Below are 18,503 nucleotides of genomic sequence, written 5' to 3' on the forward strand. Positions count from 1 at the left end.
TCAGATCCATAATGCTTGTTGTTACTTGACATGGCTTGAGTTAATTTCATTTCATTTCAAAGATCGACACTCAGATGCAATGTAGCCACAATATATCGAAGCTTTTAACACTGTTCAAAAGTTCTGAAAGAAATGAATAGTTTTATTCAGCAAGAACGTATAAAATTGATCAAGACTTGACTGTAAAGATATTGTTGCAAAAGATTTCTATTTCATATTAATGCATATTCATATTCATTAGAAGTGTATCACAATTTCCAAAAATATTAAGCAGCACAACTTTTTTCAACATTGATAATATTTTTTTTTCTTGAGCAGCAAATCAGCATATTAAAATAATTTCTGAAGGATCATGTAACATTGAAGACTGGAGTAATGATGCTGAAAATTCAGCTTTGACATTATTATTTAAGTATATTAAAATAGAAAACTTTTATTTTAAATTGTAATAATATTCCACAATATTACAGTTTTTACTGTATTTTTGATCAAATAAATACAGGATTGGTGAGCATATGAGACTTTTTTTTCAAAAACATTAAAAAACTTACTGACCCTTTTGAGTTGTAAAGTGTATATGGAAATATTATTATTAATCCAAGAAAAAAGTCTCCAAAGAAAATGTGAAAGGTGATTGCAAAAGTTAAACCAGATTAGATCAGATTATTAGAGATTTAACAATCCGTTTCATAATTGCTTTAAAAACTTGACCTAGGTGGAACGTTGAGTTTAAATCATGAATCAATCTGTCTGTCTTTCAGGTCGGTGAATGGAGTGTACCGTATTGGTCTGTTTGCTCTGAAAGACATCAACAGCGGAACAGAACTGACATATGACTACAACTTCCACTCCTTCAACACGGAAGAACAGGTACATTAGAAGGGTTTCAGTCACCCCTATCCTGCATGTCAGGAACATGCCTGTCTGAAGCATGTACATACACATGCACACGCAGCTGTGTTTTGTAGCGGATGCTTGTACTTCATTCGTCCAGATCGCTGGTGCTGATTCAGTCACTCATAGGCTCCTGATTATTCTAGCTACAGTATCTAGAAGGGTTGGGACTCCAAATAACATTATATATAATACATTATATTTAATATTTTTATTTTGTTAACACTTTATTATTAAGTTAAAATGTTATTAAGTTTATTATTAAGTTAAAATGCACTGTAACTATTTGCAGATTCCATAGAACATCTGAAATTGGTTGTTTGTCATGTGATTTAATCATTATACTTTCTAAAGGCGTAACATAAGTATTATAATATATTATAACTATGGTTACAATTATTCACAAGACCATACAATGCATTATAAGGCATAATTAATATATAACAAATACTTTTATAATGCATTATATATAAAGGAGGCTTTAACTATTTTTATTTATTATAATTTATTTCACATTAATGAGGTTGAAAAACAGTGTTGTGGACAGTTTACATTTATTTACTTTTAAGCAGACTTTACTTTTAATCTTATTTTTATTTATTCTCACGTTTTTGATATGCTTACTTTGATATGTGTATTTGTGCTTGTTAGTCAATTGAAGCATTTTTTTTCTTGCTTGTCAAATGATAATGTTTCTCTGCTCTTGTTGCTATGCAGCAAGTCTGCAAGTGTGGCTCAGAGGGCTGCCGTGGCATCATTGGCGGCAAGAGCCAACGAATCAATGGGCTGCCTGGGAAAGGGGGCGGATCAGGGGGCGGAGCCCGAAGGCTTGGGAGACTGAAAGAGAAACGCAAGTCCAAACACTCACTGAAGAAACGGGTATGAGACATTCAATAATGCTGCACTACTATTGGCTACAATAGCTACTAGTACAGCACAGTCCTAATGCAAAACTATTTCTTTGTGTTTGACCTAAGGAGGAAGAGTCCAGTGACAGCAGCAAGTTTTACCAGCACCTTTTAATGAAGCCCATGTCAAACAGAGAGAGGTAGGATCCCATGATCACACACTTTTTAATTTCTGGGCTGGTTTAAAGGGGCCATATTTTGCGAGTCTAATTCATTTATGGTTTTGTACCAAAAAATAGTAATTTAGTTATTTTAGTATATATATATATATATATATATATATATATATATATATATATATATATATATATATATATATATATATATATATATATATATATACATACAATACAGTCCAAAAGTTTGGAACCACTAAGATTTTTAATGTTTTTAAAAGAAGTTTCGTCTGCTCACCAAGGCTACATTTATTTAATTAAAAATACAGTGTACTGTACTGGACTGTACTGTATATATATATAAGTGATTTTGTTATGTACTTTTGTCATTTTTATTAGTTATTTTTATTTATATTTATTTTATAAAACATATTATAATAATTTGAACAATATATAATAATTCTATTAATTATATTTATTTTATTTACCTTTATTTTTATTTCAGTAATTTTGTACTTTAACTTGAAAATGACCTGTTATATTTGGCTAATCTGACATCGTAAAGGTCTAGACATCCTCCACTGTTTTCTTGTTTAATACAGGAACTTTGTGCTGAAACATCGAGTGTTCCTGTTGCGGAATTGGGAGAAGATGCGGGAGAAACAGGAACTTCTGAAGCGAGAGGGAGAGAGAGAGCGAGAGAGGGAGAACAGCGGCCTGTCTCTTTACACACGCTGGGGAGGAGTCATCCGCGATGACGGCAACATCAAGTCAGGTGTGTGGGTATGCGCACAAGTGAACAGTTTTGGGGAAACTTACTTTTGAAAGTAATGCATTACAATATTGCGTTACTCCCTAAAAAAAAGTAAATAATTGCATTAGTTACTTTTTATGAAAAGTAATGTGTTGCATTACTTTTGTGTTTACTTGGGCTGGGCTTGCTTGTTTGTTTTTTAATAACAACAAAAAAAGTTCTATATTATGCCAAAAGTGAAATGAATAAGCCTCAGGCTAAAAGAAATGCATATTTACACCTTTACAGTAGAGGGAGCAGTTCAAACAAACCTTTCAGCTGTGCTGCCATTCTAGATTAAAGAAGAATAGGAAACAGGAAAAGGAAGTTCAACACTCTTATTTCTAAATCCAATCTAAAGTCATTTTTGCTTATTAGTATGGTTGAATTAGATCATTGAAGGTCAGCAGCAAATACATTGGTTAATAAAGTGAGATTAAATACATAAAGTATATTGTAAGTTGAAAAAGTAATGCGTTACTTTACTAGTTACTTGAAAAAGTAATCTGATTACATAACTCAAATTTCTTGTAATGTGTTACCATCAACACTTCAAGTGAATAATATGCATGTCATAATATGATATCAGCTGACTAATATTATGCATGCAAGATTGTCATTTACTGCTTTGATTATTCAGACTCTTGGTAAATCTTGATTAACACGATTAGCATTGTTTGGTGCTTTTTTCCAGATGTATTTCTGACTCAGTTCTCAGCACTGCAGACGTCACGCTCTGTGCGCACACGCAGACTTGCGGCAGCTGAGGAGAACACGGAAGTTACGCGCACTGCACGCTTGGCACACATCTTCAAAGAGATCTGTGACATGATCACAAGCTACAAGGGTAAACGGACACTAATTCTTTCACACAAACGCCATCACGCATAAACCCATAAAAACACGCAGTTTTTGCTATTAACCTTATTGTTGGCGGTCGCTTTAATGGCTCTATAATCATTTTCATTATGCAAAGCAAGAACCAAAGTCATAATCATGGAATAACGGAATTAGACTTTGAGTTTGACATGCAATTCACATCTGTAGTTTCTCAGTTTGGTTGACTGGACTGCAATCAGTAGCGAACTTGTTACTAAGCGCTGACACTTGTTAGTTATTCGTTCTGATGGAAATCTCATTTTAAATGATTTAGTTATGCAAAATTCAATTAGTGAGGTATGCGATTCTGCAAAAGGCTGTGCTTTTGATTTTTTTTAATCTAGTTTCAATTTCATCTTAGTGTATTTTTGTTTTATTGCCTCAGTTTCATGAGATGTATTTGCACTTACACACACTGCTTATGACCTACACTCACATTATCAATTGCTTTCTTGTACTTTGAAGATTCATCTGGTCAGACTCTTGCTGCTCCACTGCTTAACCTGCCTTCTAGGAAGAGGTGAGAACAATATTCTGTTCTTAGTACAGATTATTTACAATATAAATATGTATTCTTTAGTTATTTGGTGCAGTTAAAGGGTCTGCAGAGGTTTAAGGCCCTGATATACTCCTATATGTCATTTTGAACAAAACCAGGCCAAAACGTAGTTCATTTGGAGTTTGGTTCAGGAGTTGAAACAGCTTGCCAAAGTGAACTTTCTGGAAAAGTTTGTTACGGCTGGTAAACCCCTTTGATGTACCATTGGTCCATGATGATTACAAAACAGGCGGGTCTCCTCTGAGGCTTCGCCTTCTTTGACTTGGAAATCTTCTCTGGTTCATTTCTTCTGTTAAGTGCGAGTAAAAACATGAACACACCAGAGAGCTGTTTTATAGTAGTAAATAAAGTTGTTATTATAATTGAAAGAATTATGCATTAAAAACTGCAGTGAGAACAGTCTTAAAGGGATAGTTCACCCAAAAATGAAAATTATCCCATAATTTACTCACCCTCAAGCCATCCTAGGTGTATATGACTTTGAGTTATATTAAAAAATATTATGGCTCTTCCAAGATTTATAATGGGAGTGAATAGTAACCGATATTTTGAAGCCAAAAAAAGCACATCCTCCATCGTAAAAGTAATCCATACAACTCCAGGGGGTTCATAAAGGCTTTTTGAAGCGAAATGAAAATTCTGGTTTTAGACTTCTAATTCATGATCTGTGTTTTGTTTTGCTCTGTCCTCTGCACTTCCGTGTTTGTCAATACGTCATGGATGTGCTTTTTTGGGCTTCAAAATCACGATGACTATTCACTCCCATTATAAAGCTTTGGAAGAGGCAAACATTTTTTTTATATAACTCCGATTGTGTTCGGCTGAAAGAAGAAAAACATATACACCTAGGATGGCTTGAGGGTGAATAAATTATGGGATAATTTTCATTTTTCATTTTCATTTTTGGGTGAACTAACCCTTTAAGATGTGTGTTACGGTCACTGTGTTCATGTGTGTCTACAGAAACATACAGTACTATGAGAAGGTCACCGATCCGCTAGATCTCAGTACCATAGAGAAGCAGATCCTCACTGGACACTACAAAACTGTTGAGGCATTTGATGCGGACATGCTCAAAGTGTTTCGCAATGCTGAGGTTAGTCCCAGTTTTACTACACTTATTACTCACAAATATGATTATATTATGCTATAATGTAAATCATTACGATATCATTATAATTAATGAAAATGCAAATAATTATAATTAATCAAATCATTGTAATCAATATAAGAAGTAGTCAAAGTATAATAAGTTATTTGAATAAATGAGGTTTGAGGTGCATTCAGAAATTTTATCCTCCAAAAAAAAAGAAAAAAAAGAAGTTTGAATAAAAGAAAAAATAAATATTATAAAATATAAAGTAATAGTTTAAGATAATGATGAATTTGATGAATCTTATTTTTCACAGTTGATTGTACATGAATCTGGCTTATTCTGCCGTACTTTCTTTAAAGTCTTTTCTTATTCTCAACAGAAATATTACGGCCGGAAGTCTGCTGTAGGTCGTGATGTGTGCCGGCTGCGGAAGGCGTACTATGGTGCGCGTCATGAGGCTGCTGTCCAGATTGATGAGATCGTGGGTGAGACGGCCAGTGAGGCAGACAGCTCTGATTCGCTGGAGAGAGACCACGCCCACCACCACCATCACCATGACGGAGGGGGCAGTCACGACAAAGACGATGATGTGATCCGCTGCATCTGTGGCATGTACAAGGACGAAGGGCTCATGATCCAGTGTGAGAAATGCATGGTATGTGCTCATATTGATATTAGTATATACAGTACAGTCCAAAAGTTTGGAACCACTAAGATTTTTAATGTTTTTAAAAGAAGTTTCGTCTGCTCACCAAGGCTACATTTATTTAATTAAAAATACAGTAAAAACAGTAATATTGTGAAATATTATTACAATTTAAAATAACTGTTTTCTATTTGAATATATTTCACAAAGTAATTTATTCCTGTGATGCAAAGCTGAATTTTCAGCATCATTACTCCAGTCTTCAGTGTCACATGATCCTTCAGAAATCATTCTAATATGCTGATCTGCTGCTCAAGAAACATTTAATGTGTACAATTGTACAAAATATTTGTGTACAATATTTTTTTTCAGGATTATTTGATTAATAGAAAGTTCAAAAGAACAGTGTTTATGTGAAATCTAATCTTTTGTAACATTATAAATGTCTTTACTGCCACTTTTGATTGATTTAATGCATCCTTGCTGAATAAAAGTATTCAGTTCTTTAATTTTTTTCAAAAAAAATAAAAATAAAAATTCTTACTGACCCCAAACTTTTGAACGGTAGTGTATAATGCTACAGAAGCTTTGTATTTCAGATAAATGCTGTTCTTTTGAACTTTCTATTCATCAAGGAATCCTGAAAAAAAAAAAGTACACAACTGTTTTCAACATTGACAATAATCATAAATGTTTATTGAGCAGCAAATCAGCATATTAGAATGATTTCTGAAGGATCATGTGACACTGAAGACTGGATTAACGATGCTGAAAATTCAGCTTTGCATCACAGGAATAAATTACTTTGTCAAATATATTTAAATAGTACACAGTTATTTTAAATTGTAATAATATTTCACAATATTTTTTACTGTATTTTTAATTAAATAAATGTAGCCTTGGTGAGCAGACGAAACTTCTTTTAAAAACATTAAAAATCTTAGTGGTTCCAAATTTTTGGACTGTACTGTATATATATTGCAATTTATCCCACACCATTTTTGATACATGATTAATATGTCCATGAAAGATACCTTTAAATTATTTGACTTGAGGAGAGCTGTGCTATTACTTTTGGTAGTCTGTAAAATTGGCAAGTAGTGACCAGATGCCATATCTAGGGACATGAATGTTATTTAGGAGTAGAGTCTTTTAACTTGTCACAATAAGCAACCACCCAGCACTGCCCTTGCAACATCTCAACACACTTTGCTAACGGCATAGCAACACCCTAAATACCACGCAGAACAACTTAGCAACACCCTACCAACTACATAGCAATGGTGGGTGTGTATTGATGTCACTTTCCCACCAGAATACGCCCTCCTCGGCTGCACTGAGTGGCAAAAGAGCCTGCTGCATAACTGGATTTAATAGGGGAAAATGCAAATAAAACAAACAATTATCAGTTTAAATTAAAGGCAGATGGACCTGAAAGTGTTCCTTACAACTTAGCAAAGAACAAGTGATCCATGAATGTTGATATATGGCCAGGAATCGTGTTTAATGACATTTATATGTGCCTGATTTTGACACAGGGAAATACATAAAGCAAATTTGCCTGTGAACGCTTTATATAAATACAATATAGGTCTAAATCTGGGTGATCACTTATATCAGTGTTATATTTATCATCAGTGCTAAAATTTGGATGTTTTTTAATAAACACTGACAAAAACTGTAAAATGATGCAGAATATAAGATGGTAAATATTTAATTGTTGAGTTGTCAGTACAATATATAACATTTAATATATATATGGTATGATTTGACCCCAAAATTCAACATATTGACAAAACGATAACTGCAAACGATAACTTTTTCTGTGAATTACAGTGATCCATTTGCTTCTCTATTCTGTAGCTTTCGGCAGTCTGTAAAAATATACCTCAGGTTTCTTGTCAAATCTATTTGTACAGTCAATCTCACAACTATTTCCCATTTTAGATGTTTTGTGTGTTTTTTGTGGCATTCACGCTGAAAACCAATGCTGCTACTCAGTATTTTGCCACTCAGTAGGCATGACCACAGTCATTCCGGCTGACAGTGACATCATGTGCATACCCTCTATACTTTAAATACCATTCAGAACACCCTTAGCAACAACATGACAACCACCTACAACACCCTAGCATTACCGAAAATGTCTGATGAAAAGTCTATTTCTTTTTAAATATGTAGTCTACTGTGTTTAAAGGGAGACACATTGTTTTTTTTATTGGGCAAAATATGCTAATATTAATATTTATATACTATATATTTTATAATTATAAAATATATATAATATATATTTTTAATTGGCTTTTATATTTTCAGTTTAGTTTTTATATATATATATATATATATATATATATATATATATATATATATATATATATATATATATATATATATATTTCTATATAGCTTAATTTTTTGTTTTAGTAATTTTAGTACTTGAACCTAAACTTATTTATTTCAGTTTGTTGCCAACACAACATTTCTAATTTACGGTACCTGCCAAAAGTTTGGAAACATATACATTTTTTTTTTTGAAAGAAGTCTCTTTTGCTCACCAAGGCTGCATTTATTTAATCAAAAACAGAAATATTGTGAAATATTATTACTGTTTAAAATCAATGTTTTTTAATAAAGTTGAATTAATTCTTGTGATGGCAAAGCTGAATTTTCAGCACCATTACCTCCAGTCTTCAGTGTCACATGATCCTTCAATCTTTCTAATATGCTGATTTGCAAGGATGCATTACATTGATCAAAAGTGATTGATCATTTATTATGTTACAAAACACTTCTTTGCAAAACATTAAAAAAAGTTAATTTTTCCAAACTTTTGACAGGTACTGTAATATTACGTTATTTATCTAATTTTTATTTGATTTTATTTCAACTTTATTTTAATTACCAAAGTTATTTTTAGTAGTTTCAGTTAACAATAACAACTATCACAATTATAGGCTATTTAATTATCCATTATTCTATCATTATTCATATTATTAATGTAACGTGTTGCGTATTGATTTTAAACCATCTGTAATTGGGAGAAGCATAGATAATATACATGTTCTGTGTTTCTGTCTGTCAGGTGTGGCAGCACTGTGATTGCATGCGTTTGGAGGCAGACGTGGAGCATTATCTCTGTGAGCAGTGTGATCCTCGTCCGGTGGACAGGGTATGTGACCTTTCAGTCTGTGTAACCTTACAATTCATTCTTCCTCTCTGACTGTGTTTAGAACGACCATATGCTCTCTTATCACAACATTTTAAAGGTCACTCCAAGATTAAGATCTCGTCTGTCATTCAGGAAGTTCCGAACTTTGGAAAGGGTTTTTATTTTTTGTGTGTGTGTTTTATAAATTTCCTGTCATTGCTGTAACAGGAGGTCCCAATGGTGCCCCAACCCAGCTATGCCCAATCAGGATCCATCTATTATATATGCCTGCTGCGTGATGACTTACTATTGCATCAGGGTACGTGTGTGTGTGTGTGTGTGTGTGTGTGTGTGTGTGTGTGTGTGTGTGTGTGTGTGTTTGTAAAATCAAATCTACACAACTGTTTAAAAGTATTTTAAGCAATAGTATTTCAGCAAGGACACATTAAATTGATCATAAGTGACAGTAAAGACATTTATAATGTTACAAAAGATTTCCATTTCAAATAAATGCTGTTCTTAGGAACTTTCCATTCCTCAAAGAATCCTGAAAAAATGAATGACTGTTTCCATGTGGTTTTCAACATTGTTTTCTGAAAGATCATGTGATACTGAAGAGTAATGGCTGCTGAAAATTAAGATTTGCCATCACAGAAATAAATTAAATATTAAAATATATTCAAATAGAAAACAGTTCTTTTAAATTGTAATAATATTACGTTTTTTACTCTTTTTTTTTTAATCAAATGAATGCAGCCTTGATGAGCATAAGAGACTATTTCAAAAACATTTAAAGGGATAGTTCACCCAAAAATGAAAATTTGATGTTTATCTGCTTACCCCCAGGGCATCCAAGATGTAGGTGACTTTGTTTCTTCAGTCAGTAGAACACAAATGATGATTTTTAACTCCAACCGTTGCCGTCTGTCAGCCGTATAATGTGGGAGACACCGAACAGTATTTATATAATTTTTTACCTCTAATACACCATTTCCAACTGCGTTCAGCACGCATTTAGTGAGGTCTGATCGCGCTCTGACAGCGGCAGTGATGTCTCGCGCATATACTTCAATGAGTGCTAGACATTACTTCCGTTGTTTGTCCGGTTTCTCGCACAAACCGATCGTTTCGTGTCTTAGGACATCAATGTGTCGTCACGAGCCGCAGGGTTTAATTTGGACTTGTCTGTGCATGTTTTATTTACTCTTATAAAAGAAGTTCCCATTGACCCACATTATACGGCTGACAGACGGCAACGACTGGAGTTAAAAATCATCATTTGTGTTCTACTGAAGAAACAAAGTCACCTACTATCCCTTTAAATCTTACAGACTCCAACAGTAGTGTATATCATACTATTTTGGTTCAAATATGTGAAAATTATGTTCTGTCTTGATTTCATGTTTGTAAGCATAAAATATATGTTTTTATGTTTGCGATGGTCGCAGGTGACTGTGTGTACCTCATGCGGGACAGCAGACGCACACAAGAAGGCCAGCCGGTGCGTCAATCATACCGTCTCCTGTCTCATATCAACAGAGACAAACTGGACATTTTCCGTATCGAGAAACTCTGGAAAAATGAAAAGTGAGATTTCCCACACTCCAACTATTAAAAAAACATTCTGATTTAGCTCTTTATTTTGACTCTTGATTGAGAACTAAGCATTGACATCTTTGTTGGGCCTGGAACAACATCCAAACAGATGTGACCAGATGATGAGAACGTTGCTCAAGCCTTGGCCTAACGTTTTTGGTTAGGCTAAGGCTTGAACATCGTTCTTATCCTGTCTTTTGCTTTTGGTTGTAAAGGTAGGATTGTTTGAATCATATCGTCGTTGACACAAGTCTAGTCGTCCATGCTTGTTTTATGATAAACACATTAATTAACAGAAGACCTTAAATGTGATCTGGACTCTCTCTTACTCTCTCTCTGTAGAGGTGAAAGGTTTGCCTTTGGTCATCACTATTTCCGTCCCCATGAAACACACCACTCTCCTTCCCGTCGTTTCTACCACAACGAGTTGTTCCGAGTGCCTCTCTATGAGATCATACCACTGGAGGCGGTGGTGGGGACGTGCTGTGTGTTGGACCTGTATACTTACTGCAAGGGTAAGATGTTCACACATACAACAGTACATAAATCAACACTAAGATCCAAGAAATGTACCGAACCAGATGTTCCAGGCTGAAAACCCCATACTCTTTGCATGCTAATGAGCGTTTCTCTTACTAATGGATTCAGGTCGTCCGAAAGGGGTAAAGGAACAGGACGTTTACATCTGCGACTATCGGCTGGATAAATCGGCACACCTGTTCTACAAGATCCACCGCAACCGGTACCCAGTGTGCACCAAGCCCTACGCTTTCAACCACTTCCCCAAAAGATTGACGCCGAAGAGGGACTTCTCTGTGAGTAGTGGAGGGTGGAAGAAATGTTTAAGAAAAAAATGAGGATGTTTTAGGACCATTAAAGTGCCCCTATTATGCTTTTTCGAATATTACCTTTCATGCAGTGTGTAATATAGCTGTTTGTGAATGCAAAGTTTCAAACATCAAAGTGCATGACAAATAAAGTTATTGTCTCCTAAAAGAAAGAATCTATTCTGAACTGCCAAAACGAGTCGTCAGGAATTCAAGTCTCACTTCCGTAACGCATCAACGTAGGTTTGTAACAAATTTGCATAATGCCAGCCTATGGTCTTCATATACAAGCCTCCGGAGCTGAAATTCAGATATGGTAACAGACGTTTTGGACACACGCTGTAAGTGGTAGACCAATAACAACAGATTGGGCCATCCGGCCAATCAGAGTAGAGGAAGCTCTCGGAAAGGGGGAGTTTAGAGAGACCGAATCTGATGCATGCAGATCTATTGTAGGAGACTTCCAAAATAATTAAAATAGCTTAATAGGGGCTCTTTAACTTTTTTTTTTTTTTTTGTATTTTGCATGACCACATTAATATTATTATTATTATTATTATTATTATGTGTAATATTAGACATTTTATTAATATAATTATATAACATAATATATTTATTATCTTTTTCTGTTTTATTTGGCCTGGACAGCTTTCAAAACTCACTTATTAATTTTATTTGTATAATTATTTTTATTTGTGTTTATTTTAGAAGGGAAGTAATATTATTAATATTAATATTATTTTATTTAAATATGGCATATTTTAATATTTAATATAACTATATTGTATCACAAAGTATTTTTTTTTTAGATGGGAAATTATATAATTAATATGAATACTTATTTTTAATAATAATAACATTTATTACTTTGTGTTTTAATATTAATACAATTTTTACATTATATTTCAAAATATATGTTCTTTTTTTCTGTTAAAATTTACCCTTTATTTCTTTCAAAGATTTACCTATAATTTACTTTATGGCTAATGTTTTGTTTTATACGTTTATTTACAGTTTTACAGTAGATGGAAATTAACATTATTATTAATGTTAATAATTTTATTATTGTGTTATTATTACATATTTTAATATTGAATTTAAACTATCATTAAAATACATCACAAAATATACATTCATATTTTTTATGATTTTTTTTGGGGGGGGTGAAATTTTACATGGGAAATGGTAATATAAATAATTATAATTATTAATATTAATAATTATAATGTTTTGTGTTTATATATATATATATATATATATATATATATATATATATATATTTTTTTATTTATTTATTTATTTATTTATTTATTTATTTATTTATTTATTATTTTTGTAATATATTATTGTAGGTTGCAATTTGACCTGGACATTTCTTTTTGATTATAATATTATAGTAAATATAATATTTTATTCATATTTTTATTGTTTCAGATCAGAAGTGGCATTATGGACTTTCTGCTAATTTGATTACATTGTATCTGTATTTCCCCCACTTAACTCATGACTGTTTGAATCTAACTAAGTTTATTGAGTAGGCGAGTTGCTTCCCTTCATTTATCTCTCTTTCGACAGCCTCACTATGTGCCAGATAACTACAAGAGGAACGGCGGCCGTTCTGCCTGGAAGAGTGAGCGGCCCAAAGGTGCATCAAACTGCGATGAAGACCCCTCCCCCAGTGCATCATGTGACCGGCTGTCTGCCGGCTTCTCAAGAGATGGGGACGAGGGCGGAGGAAGAGGAGCGGAGGGAGAAATGGACACCTCTCAGGAGGACTCCAGCACCCCTGTTCCACAGCTGTCCACATCACAGGAAAGGAGGACAGGTGGGGAGGAGGAAGACGTGGAGGAAGAAGAGGAGGGTGAAGAGAGGGGAGAGAGGAGAGACATGGACGAGGGCTCCCGGGAAAGGGTAGGAGGAGGGCGGGACGTGTTGGACGCCCCATGCTCGTCTTCGCTCTCCTCTTCACCTCTTCATCCATCAATCCTGGGAAGGAGGGAAGCGCAGAGAGAGCGACTGAACAAGATTCTGCTCGATCTGCTGCACCGGGCGCCCAGCAAGAATGGTAAGACAGACAATATTTATTTTAACCAGAAGGCTTTAGTTACATCACATCAATATCTTGCAACCTGATTTCATTTTTAATCTGTTAATTATTATTGATTATGTTGTAAATTTATAGAAGCCTTTTTATTGTTGACATTTTTGTCATTCAGTACCATAAATTACATTTTATTGTTCTACATTGCTCTGAACTCAAATGCTGATCGTTCTTTTGAAAAGAGAGATTTCTTTGAAAAAAGACTAAAAGTATGTTTGTTTTTTGTTTAAAAGTCTGTATGTTTTTCAAATGATTAATTGAAACATTGAATACAAACTTTTATTATTATTATTTATTTTTATTTTTTTATTATTATTATTTTTTTTAATTTAATACGCAAATAATATAATAAATATAATTATTTATTTTATTTATATTTTAAATTTTTAGATGGGAAATAATATTATTCATATTAATAATATTTATTCATATTAATTTTATTTATTTGTTTTAAGTTGATTTTTACTATATTACATTATACTACAAATATATATATTGTTTTAATTTGTATTTAGATTTTTTTTTAGATTAAGCCATAAATTTTATTGTCAATAATTAATTATTTTATTAATATTTTTTACCATTTTAGAGGGGAATTTTATTATATGGGAATTTTATTTTATGGGAATTTAATATAAAACATTATCAATTAATAATATTATTAATAGCAATTTTTATATAAATTTTTTAAAAAACAACAATAATGTGAATTCATAAGCTGCTCTTTTATCCCCACACTGCAAGAAATCTAATGCAAGGTTGATAAAAACATATTTCTTTGTCTCCTTCACAGCGATAGATGTGACGTATCTTCTCGAGGAAGGCTCTGGTCGCCGCCTCCGCAGACGGACGCTTGGACTGAGCGAATTTATTTGCAGGAAGTAATGCTGACAGCACTCTCTGCTGAGCACGCTTGCAGAGCAGCAAGAGAATAATGGATATCGAGGAGCAGAGGTGGACTACACCTGAAAAAAAGAGGGGAAATGGAGGTGGGAGGCGACACGTTCATATTTATATCTTGCAGTTTCTCTTTCTAAAGGAACTACAAGAGACCAGCCTGAGCTTCGTGCACTGAGGACGCGCAGTTCGCTGCGAGTCGTCAACCTTGATGCGTTTCAAAAGTACAAGCGTCACACATAGGAAAGTTGAAACTGAACAAAAGCGCCTTGAAATTCATGGATGAACTACGACTTCACTGGTCAAACGTCTCCCATGACTAAATTGTTAAGGAAGCGCGTGGTACTAAATTTGGCCTTCGTTTCGGCTGCAAGTAGAAAAATGGGAGACCGGTGCCACCTTGTGGTCTACAGTGGCAATGACTTGAGTACGACCAAGAAAGTGTAAAACAAGGCAAAAAATAAAACAGAAATAGGAGCGACATAGGAGGTGCAGTGTAGCGCACACACACTGCCCGTAGACTGAGAGAGAGAGAGAGAGAGAGAGCTGAGAAAGAACGTTGGCTAACTGCACTTTTAACAACACGGACATCATTCGCTCCCGGAGATGTACGGATAAGACACACTAACATTCACACAGTATTGATCAATGCTGTATGATAAAGCAAAACAAATAAGTATATTACCTTTTTTTGTTTGTTTTTTGTTTGTTATACTGTAATTACATTAGGAATGGAGCACGAAGGGGGTATCCATATTTGTGAGCTCGGGACTTTGCGACCGAGCTGGAATGTTTCGCTTCTGTTATCGTGGGCATTGTGATTGGTTAGAGTGGGTGCCAGCCCCGCCCCCGTTTTTTTTTAAAAAAGTATTTAATTCACCAGCTTGAAAAAAACAAACAAAACAAAATCTAGCAGAGGAGGCGCGCTGGCTTTATATATAACGCCTTAGAATGCCATGATCTTGAGCGTTTTTTGTTTATAGTAGTGTGTGTGTGTGTGTGTGTGTGTGTGTGTGTGTGTGTGAGAGAGAGAGAGAGAGAGCCCATTCTGATAATATAAATACGAAAGAGGAAACAACTAAGGGCTTGACAGCAGTTAATAAACAGTTAAATTCATGAATTCACAAGAACTTATTGTATCATGTGATGTCATATTTTATGTGAGTGGTTTGTAGGGCGGGTGGGATGGGGTCGGGTCGAGGTTTTAGTGTTGTCATTTTCTTTGAATTTGCTTTTTGTTTTTTAATGGCCTTTCAGGTTGCCATGGAGAATGTTTATATAAACAAAATCATGATGAGATTTTTGTTTTTTTTGCCCTTAATTCATCAGCTATGACAGATAAGTATTTCAAACCCCTTAGATAGATCGACAAGGAAAAAAAATAAACGATGAAAACTGACAAACGAAAGGAAAGAAAATTGTATAGTGCCAAGCTATGTATATATACAGACGGAAAATGTGAGAAATGTCTCCAAAAGCAATATCTTGATAATGGATTTTGTGTATTGTATTGTACAGGATTCAGCCCTATATGTATTATTATTATTATTATTATTGTTATTATTATTACCATTCTTATACGATTTGTATTGAAAGAGCTGTCACGTGTAACTTTACGAGATGTGGACGAGAAAGTGGCAGTCATTACAATTAATAATCGCTACAAATTTCCGGCGTAAGCGACAAACCGTTTGAAACCTTGTTACCCAAAAAAACATGAATTTAGCGCATTGCGAGAGGGAGGATCATCTGATGGACTTTGTCGGAGGGGACGCCGCAGTGACCCCAGACCTGGCACCTGTCACTGTAATAATTAATATTAACATTATTATAATTATTATTATTATTACTTTTTGAGGAGAAAAAGATATAATGTTCCTCGTTTTTTTGCTGCAAAGTGTTGAACACTAAAAAAACAAACCAACATAAAAATGTAAAATGATATTTTGGCAGAAAAAGAAGCTGTCAACCCGATATCATGTTCTTAATCTCCTTTTTAATTTTGTTTTTTTGTTTTTAATTTTTTTTTTTGTTCTTCAAATAAGAAAAGATTGTTCTGTTTTTTGTGATAGCGGTCATAAATATAATGCTTGTATTTCTTGTATTTGTGTGTTTTTGTGTGATTTGTTTAGTTATTTTTAGACAATCACAAAATAAGATGCAAGCATTGTATATGGACAGACTGGCAGGCATTTTGTGATGTTGTGTACAGTTTGTCAAAACTTCTTCCACTCTGGTTCAAAGTTTGTAATTATAAAGTCATGAAGATGCTGTTGGTTTTTACTTTTTTTTTTTGTTTTATATTCTATTTGTTTTGTTTGTTTGTTTGTTTTTTAATAAAAAGCACTACATTATTGTGAATATACTTGCCTGTTGCTCATACATTTAGCAGAGAATCTGTGATGCAGTTCTTTACTAGGTCATAACCATTATTACTCCAGGTATACAGACAAATCGTATTTTAATTGTATGGACAGTCAATACATCTTCAAATAAAGTGAATTTTAACTATTGCGTAGCACATTGACATTGTGTACCATCATTTGAACTACCAAATACATTTGCAAAGAGAACACTATTTAAATAAATTCATTGTATTTTAATGCTGTCTAGTTTAATTAATGCCAGACATAACTGATGTTTTCACATATGCAGTTACTGATTCTTGAGACATTTAAAATGGTAACATTTTTGCTTTAAAATTAATCTAAAATCATCACTAGAATGTTCTTAACACACATGTGCATTTGAATGTGATTTTCTCTTTATTAAAGGGTTAGTTCACCCAAAAATGAAAATTATGAATCTTTTGTGTCGAATTATGATTCGGATCGCGCGTCAAACCGCCAAACACATGACTTTGGCGCTTCGAACGGCTGATTCGACATGCTGATTCATTATGCTCTGAATCTTCCTGAAGCAGTGTTTTGAAATCGGCCATCACTATATAAGTCGTTATTTGTTTTTTTGTTTTTGGCGCACCAAAAATATTCTCGTCGCTTCATAATATTAATATTGAACCTCTGTACTCGCATGAACTGATTTAAATATGTTTTTAGTACCTTTATGGATCTTGAGAGAGGAAATGTCACTGCTCCCTATGCAGGCCTCACGAAGCAATCAGATTTCAACAAAAATGTCTTAATTTGTGTTCTGAAGATTAACAAAGGTCTTACGGGTGTGGAACGGCATGAGGGTAAGTAATTAATGACAGAATTTTCATTTTTGGGTGAACTAACCCTTTAAGTCTGTAAGTCATCTTTTCATATAACACCTCCAGAATAAAGTAGTTCCTACATTTAATACATGTGATATAAAAATACGCAAAATGTATTTTTATTTAATTCAATAGAGGGAGCCGAAATTCAGTTTGAAACCATCCTGCGGTCAAATAATTACTATAAATATTAAGATATATGGGGTTTATCTAGCATACCAGAGCTGCGTTTCAGAAAAGCATCGTAAGCCTAGTAGATGTTAGACCCATTGCACCAATGGTCTCTTCTTGGGTCATGATGCTTTTGATAAATGCAGCACAGAGCAGTTTACGTATAGATATGTTTACGCACGCAGAATCGACATTCGACCTCTCCAGACACGTCGGCGCGCCCGCCATCTTGGCACGGTCAACGTGTCGTCACTCACAGTAAGAATCAACGATGCCACAACATTACGCAGCTTCTAGTTGCAAAAACCACCGAAATTTAAATTCCCGAAGAAACTGGATAACCTGATGAGAATGTGTTTTTATATGTAATAATAACTCAATATTACAGATTTTTTAAACTATGATATCTTTTTAAGTGTCATGTTAGCTGACGCCTTTGTCTTGTGTTAGTTTAGCAAAACTAAGTATATTGCAGATATAGATATTCATACATGCGTCTAACTACAGTTGCAGACACACAGTCAACTTGTTCTTGAGTATTCACGGACCGGGTTTGACCGTTCCAATATGGCGCACGGCAAGCGCACCTTAGAAACAGCAAAGTGGTTCTAAACTCTTTGCCTCTGTGTATCTCTCTATGTTCAGAGCTCCCTGT

The 18,503-nt window shown here is 34.1% G+C and overlaps 1 protein-coding gene across 3 annotated transcripts in view; it reads left to right on the forward strand.

Annotated features, from left to right (window-relative positions):
• The window catches only part of ash1l (ash1 (absent, small, or homeotic)-like (Drosophila)), a 36,660-nt gene extending 19,689 nt beyond the window's left edge, over window positions 1-16,971 (forward strand). For all 3 annotated transcript variants that reach the window (XM_048202575.1, XM_048202577.1, XM_048202576.1), the window contains exons 13-27: window positions 762-870; window positions 1,612-1,773; window positions 1,872-1,942; window positions 2,521-2,693; window positions 3,406-3,558; window positions 4,056-4,110; window positions 5,113-5,245; window positions 5,625-5,900; window positions 8,974-9,060; window positions 9,268-9,358; window positions 10,488-10,626; window positions 10,978-11,150; window positions 11,284-11,450; window positions 13,038-13,527; window positions 14,357-16,971. In XM_048202575.1, the coding sequence (XP_048058532.1) occupies window positions 762-870; window positions 1,612-1,773; window positions 1,872-1,942; window positions 2,521-2,693; window positions 3,406-3,558; window positions 4,056-4,110; window positions 5,113-5,245; window positions 5,625-5,900; window positions 8,974-9,060; window positions 9,268-9,358; window positions 10,488-10,626; window positions 10,978-11,150; window positions 11,284-11,450; window positions 13,038-13,527; window positions 14,357-14,448 (2,371 nt within the window). In that variant the 3' untranslated portion in view covers window positions 14,449-16,971. The remainder of the gene's footprint in view (window positions 1-761; window positions 871-1,611; window positions 1,774-1,871; window positions 1,943-2,520; window positions 2,694-3,405; window positions 3,559-4,055; window positions 4,111-5,112; window positions 5,246-5,624; window positions 5,901-8,973; window positions 9,061-9,267; window positions 9,359-10,487; window positions 10,627-10,977; window positions 11,151-11,283; window positions 11,451-13,037; window positions 13,528-14,356) is intronic.
• Window positions 16,972-18,503: the final 1,532 nt, after the last annotated feature.

Source organism: Megalobrama amblycephala, linkage group LG9, assembly GCF_018812025.1.
Source record: "Megalobrama amblycephala isolate DHTTF-2021 linkage group LG9, ASM1881202v1, whole genome shotgun sequence".
Lineage (NCBI taxonomy): Eukaryota > Metazoa > Chordata > Actinopteri > Cypriniformes > Xenocyprididae > Megalobrama > Megalobrama amblycephala.